Source organism: Engraulis encrasicolus, unplaced genomic scaffold (genome assembly GCF_034702125.1).
Source record: "Engraulis encrasicolus isolate BLACKSEA-1 unplaced genomic scaffold, IST_EnEncr_1.0 scaffold_256_np1212, whole genome shotgun sequence".
In the NCBI taxonomy this organism is placed as follows: domain Eukaryota; kingdom Metazoa; phylum Chordata; class Actinopteri; order Clupeiformes; family Engraulidae; genus Engraulis; species Engraulis encrasicolus.
The window spans coordinates 35,001-40,729 of NW_026945540.1; the positions used below are offsets into that span (position 1 = coordinate 35,001).

At 44.8% G+C, this 5,729-nt stretch overlaps 1 protein-coding gene across 1 annotated transcript in view; it reads right to left on the minus strand.

Annotated features, from left to right (window-relative positions):
• The window catches only part of LOC134442839 (synapsin-2-like), a gene marked incomplete at both ends in the record, with an annotated part of 55,364 nt that overhangs the window by 31,722 nt on the left and 17,913 nt on the right, over positions 1–5,729 (minus strand). The window contains 3 exons of the mRNA XM_063192791.1: positions 1,032–1,188; positions 4,531–4,622; positions 5,058–5,064. Of these exons, the coding sequence (XP_063048861.1) occupies positions 1,032–1,188; positions 4,531–4,622; positions 5,058–5,064 (256 nt within the window). The remainder of the gene's footprint in view (positions 1–1,031; positions 1,189–4,530; positions 4,623–5,057; positions 5,065–5,729) is intronic.

A 5,729-nucleotide genomic window follows, 5' to 3' on the forward strand; every position in this document is an offset into this window, starting at 1 on the left:
GGCTACTTACCACCAAGGGCTTGTTCTCATTGGTGACTCACCACCCAGAGCTTGTTATGATTGGCTATTTACCCACCAGGGCTTGTTTCAAATGGCTACTTAGCACCCAAGGCTTGTTCCTATTGGCTACTTAACACCTAGGGCATGTTCCTATTGGTTGCTTACCACCCATGGCTTGTTTCTTATTGGCTACTTACCACCCATGGCTTGTTCCTATTGGCTACTTACCACCCAGGGCTTGTTCCTATTGGCTACCTCCCACCCAGGGCTTGTTATGATTGGTCATTTACCACCCAGGGCTTGTTTCTATTGGTTAACACCACCCAGGGCTGTTATGGTTGGCTGACCACCCAGGGCTTATTGCTATTGGCTCCTAACCACCCAGGACTTATTGCTATGATCAGAGATGTACTTTACGAAGTAAAAGCTGTTTTAATAACAAACCATAATGGTATTTGCACTTCATAAGCGTCTTATTGTACAGAGCTCTAATAAACCAAATGGTATTCAAACTTTTGACTGACTTTTTCCCCCCCATTTGTTTAATGCAGTACTTTTACTTCTACTTCTACTTTTTCCTCAAGTAGCAAAACTTGCAATACTTCTACTTGCTTTACTTAAGTACAACACATTTTGAATACTTTTGTCCTTCTACTTGAGTAAGGTAAGGAAAGGTTACTTTTGACTTTTACTCAAGTCATTTGACAAGATGATACTGATACTTCTACTCCACTACTTTTCTCCAGTACTTTATACATCTCTGGCTATGATTGGCTACTTATCACCCTGGGCTTATTATGATTGGCTACTTACCACCCAGGCCTTGTTCCTATTGGCTGATGACCACCCAGGACCTGTTCCCATTGGTCATTTACCACCCAGGGCTTGTTATGATTGGTCATTTACCACCCATGGCTTGTTTCTTATTGGCTACTTACCACCCATGGCTTGTTCCTATTGGCTACTTACCACCCAGGGCTTGTTCCTATTGGCTACTTACCACCCAGGGCTTGTTGTGATTGGCTACTTACCACCCAGGGCTTGTCGCAGAAGTTGTATACGGAGTGAAGTGAGTTGACGCTGGGGATTCCGGCGTACTGCAGGCCAATCACGATGTTGCGATGGTCTCCGTTCTTCGCCATGCTGAAGGCGTGTTTACGCACCATCACGAAGTCAGGCTTAAACGTCCTGAGGGGAACACACACACACACACACACACACGCACACGCACGCACGCACGCATACACACACACACTCACCATTAAAGGACGTGATGAGAACAAACATAAGAGGAGAGTTACGTAAGAGGTGTGTGTGTGTGTGTGTGTGTGTGTGTGTGTGTGTGTGTGTGTGTGTGTGTGTGTGTGTGTGCCGTGACTGTGTGTGTGTGGGAGTGGGAGTGGGAGTGTCAGGTTTGGACGTCACAGAAGAGAAGAAGAGTGTGTGTGTGTGTGTGTGTGTGTGTGTGTGTGTGTGTGTGTGTGTGTGTGTGTGTGTGTGTGTGTGTGTGTGTGTGTGTGTGTCGGTAAGTGCTGCCTCATCAGTCCTAGTGTGCTCAGCAGTGTAGCGGCCAGTGACTGGAACAGGACAGCAGATGACATGTCAGTAACTCCTACAGTGTGGAGAGGAGACCAGACAAGTGGTGTGTGTGTGTGGGTGTGTGAGAACGCTGTGTGCGAAACTTTTAGACATTTTGTAAGGTTAGAGTGTGAGTGCTGTGTGTGTGTGTGGAGACAAGCAGTGTGTGTGTGTGTGTGTGTGTGTGTGTGTGTGTGTGTGTGTGTGTGTGTGTGTGTGTGTGTGTCGTACTTGGTGATCTTGTTCCCGTTGCGTATAGCCTCCATGTCAACACTGTAGATCTGTGTGTGTGTGTGTGTGTGTGTGTGTGTGTGTGTGTGTGTGTGTGTGTGTGTGTGTGTGTGTGTGTGTCATACTTGGTGATCTTGTTGCCGTTGCGTATAGCCTCCATGTCAACACTGTAGCTGCTGCTGTGCAGGGATTAAAGTAAAAAAAAATCCTGAGCCTGAACTTTTTGGTGCGTTCACGCGACCCTATACAATACACGGTGAAAAGAGAATTTCATTGCTTTTTAAGCTTAGTATTTACAGTTATGTTTATCTTATTTATCTTATTCTTATGTGGGTGCCATGTCAGGGTCAAAATGATGAATGACTTGAATGACTTTTGAAACTCGCATAGGGCCTACCAAGGAGACCAAAAGGGTGTCAATAGCGCTAAGTTAATCCTTATTACATAATTACATACTTATTATGCATAATATTGTAGTTACATAGGCTATTTCATCACAAAAGCATTAGAAAAGTATGTGTAGCAGATAGCATGACATGTTAGATACATAACAGAGGTAAAAGCATAAGATTAATCTTTGTTTACTTGGGCCTAAGTGTTTAATCCTGCCTTAAAAGAAAAAAAAATGCAAATGCCTGGACATGGCTGAACAATAATGCAAAATACTTTTAGTTTTAACGAATTACACATGCAAATCAACTTAATTCATTAATGTCATTTTGGTGGCTACTATGGACTATGTTGTCTGTGTCTGTAGATAGATGGGTTCTAGGTTTCTCAGCTGTACAGTCAGTCTGAATAGATCCATGGATAGAGCTAGCTCTAGGTCAGAATTTGTGGTGCCTGCCCTGCAAATATTTGGGCTACTCTCCTGTTGGCTCAGAAAAAAGACGGCCTGCCCTTGCTTCATCATCAAGCTCAAGTTGTTCTGTCCATCACCAGAGAGCAGTGTTATTGTTAGCCTTCAATCAATGACTAAAATTCCAATGAAAACTAAAGCCCATTAACAGATTGTTAAAAGCCATCAACAAGCCATTATGCGACATATTATTTAATAATCTCACAATCATCATGAAAACGGCACCTTGAGATGTGAATGTAGACTAAAAAACATGCCAATTACAGAAATTATACACCCAACAACCAAACCTGTATGGAACTAATGTGGTGAAAATTGCTGCTGTCTACATGCATGCCATCTTGTGCTATTTGAGTCACTTTAAGTTGAACACAGCGCCAATGTCAATACTTTTGCATTGTTTTTCCATCGGAGATAATATCAGTTAATATGTAGGTGGTGTTTATAAGTAACCCGACTCCTCTTAGCTAAAACATTAGCATAAAAGTTCGGTAGTTAGCGCGCTAACAAAACTCAGCATGAGTGTGGCATCTGCAACATGCTGAAGTGAAATTAAGCTTTTTTGTTAAATTCTAACTAATAACAAATTATTCTCTTACTGTTGGTGTTCTCACACGTAGTTATAGATTGAAGCACATCCTTTTCCTACAACCTCTTCCCAACAACCCCAGAAAGTAATCTGGTGATTGATTCAGGAATCACGGTATCCAGCCCATTATATGAATGGAACTACCGGTAGCATAATGCAAAAGGCAGTGGTTGACTGATGAGACACAGATAAACGTTCCGCTCGCCCGCTCCACACTCCGGGAGATGCTGTGACAGCTCTGGGTTAAGTTTTAAATTGAGTTCAGAAATTATGAAAAGACACAGAGGGATCGAACGTCTGTGGAAACAGAACCTGTGTGTTGTTGACAGCTAATTATTAGCACTGAGCAGAGAAGCTCCATCAACACTGTAGGCTGGCTTGTATACTATAACAGTGCTATAATTAGTGCTTATCGAGATTCTGTATGTCCAAACACAATGTCCAGTTTCATTTATGTTTTTGACAACAACGGCATCACCAATCCACAGCATGCAGATTAGTTATCTTTACACATATTTTTGATCATAGAGCACTAAAACGGTGCAAGGTCCCTTGCCATGTAGAGCGAGTTGTTGACACTGCTCTGTGACCGCAGCATGAGAGTGGCGAGTCGGCGACTGCGAGTAGTTCTAGACCGGCTGGCTGTGGAGGTCCGACTCGAGCAAGATACTGAAGTAGCACGCTTTCCTAAGACCTGCCCCTTCTTCTTCTGATTGGTTAACACTGTTAGTTTTAGTGCGCTCCTTTGCTACCATTGGCTGACAAACGCAGGAGGGATTTCGGTTGTCTTTTTTATTTATTTATTTATCCGTCAATTTATTTTCGAGTATTTTTTATTTTTTTAACCCACGGTCAATCGCTGCAAGCCGGAAATCCGGCACGGTGCCGGAGAACTTTAATCCCTGATGTATGTATGCGTGTGTGTGTGTGTGTGTGTGTGTGTGTGTGTGTGTGTGTGTGTGTGTGTGTGTGTGTGTGTGTGTGGTGTGTGTGTGTCTGTGTGTCGTACTTGGTGATCTTGTTCCGTTGCGTATTGCCTCCATGTCAACACTGTAACTGCTGTGTGTGGTGTGTGTGTGTGTGTGTGTGTGTGTGTGTGTTGTGAGTGTGTGTGTGGTGTGTGGTGTGTGTGGTGTGTCCGTACTTGGTGATCTTGTTCCCGTTGCGTATTGTCCTCCATGTCACAACACTGTAGCTGCTGTGTGTGTGTGTGTGTGTGTGTGTGTGTGTGTGAGTGTGTGTGTGTGTGTGTGTGTTGGTGTGTGTGTCGTACTTGGTGATCTTGTTCCCGTTGCGTATAGCCTCCATGTCAACACTGTAGCTGCCCGTCGCATGAGCCACCAAGCTGATCTCACTGAACTCCGCCTGAAAACACACACACACACACACACACACACACACACACACACACACACACACACACACACACACACACACACACACACACACAGACACACAGACACACACACACAAACACACAGACACACACACACACACACACAGACACACAGACACACACACACACACACACAGACACACACACACAAACACACATTACTGCAGTATTGATGACAGCAGGAGCCATAGCAGGTAGATCAATATCATCAATACAGTGTGTGTGTGTGTGTGTGTGTGTGTGTGTGTGTGTGTGTGTGTGTGTGTGTGTGGTGTGTGTGTGGTGTGTGTGTGTGGTGTGTGTGTGTGTGTGTGTGGTGTGTGTGTGTGTGTGTGTGTGTGTGTGTGTGTGTGTGTGTGTGAGTTTGTGTGTGTGTGTGTGTGCAGATCAATACAGCTGATCACAACGACTCTACGAGTCACCGCACAGAAACAAACACACTACTACATTATTAAAATTTGTTGAAATACACCCAAACACACACACACACACACACACACACACACACACACACACACACACACACACACACACACGCACACACACGCGAACAGACACACACACACACACACACAATAGTATTGGCTTATTCCCCATCTGTTAAAACACTATTGGATCATGGACAGTTTATTACCCACTTGGAATCCATAGCCATCAGGAACTGCAGCTGGGGCACTGTGTGTGTGTGTGTGTGTGTGCGCGTGTGTGTGTGTGTGTGTGTGTGTGTGTGTGTGCGTGCGCGCGTGTGTGTGTCCGTAACGTGTGTGTGCGCGCGTGCGTGTGTGCGTGCGTGCGTGCGTGTGTGTGTGTGTGTGTGTGTGTGTATGTGTGTGTGTGTGTGTGTGTGTAAATCTGTCAAATGACATTGGAATGCAAATGTTAGCCAGCAGAACTGACCCGCGAGCCTTTGGCGACACACACACACACACACACACACACACACACACACACACACACACACACACACACACACACACACACACACACACACACACAGCTTTGCCAAAAAGTCTATCATCTGATGTTTCAGTGCCCCTGGGGGCCAATGGCTGTGGTGTGTGTGTGTGTGTGTGTGT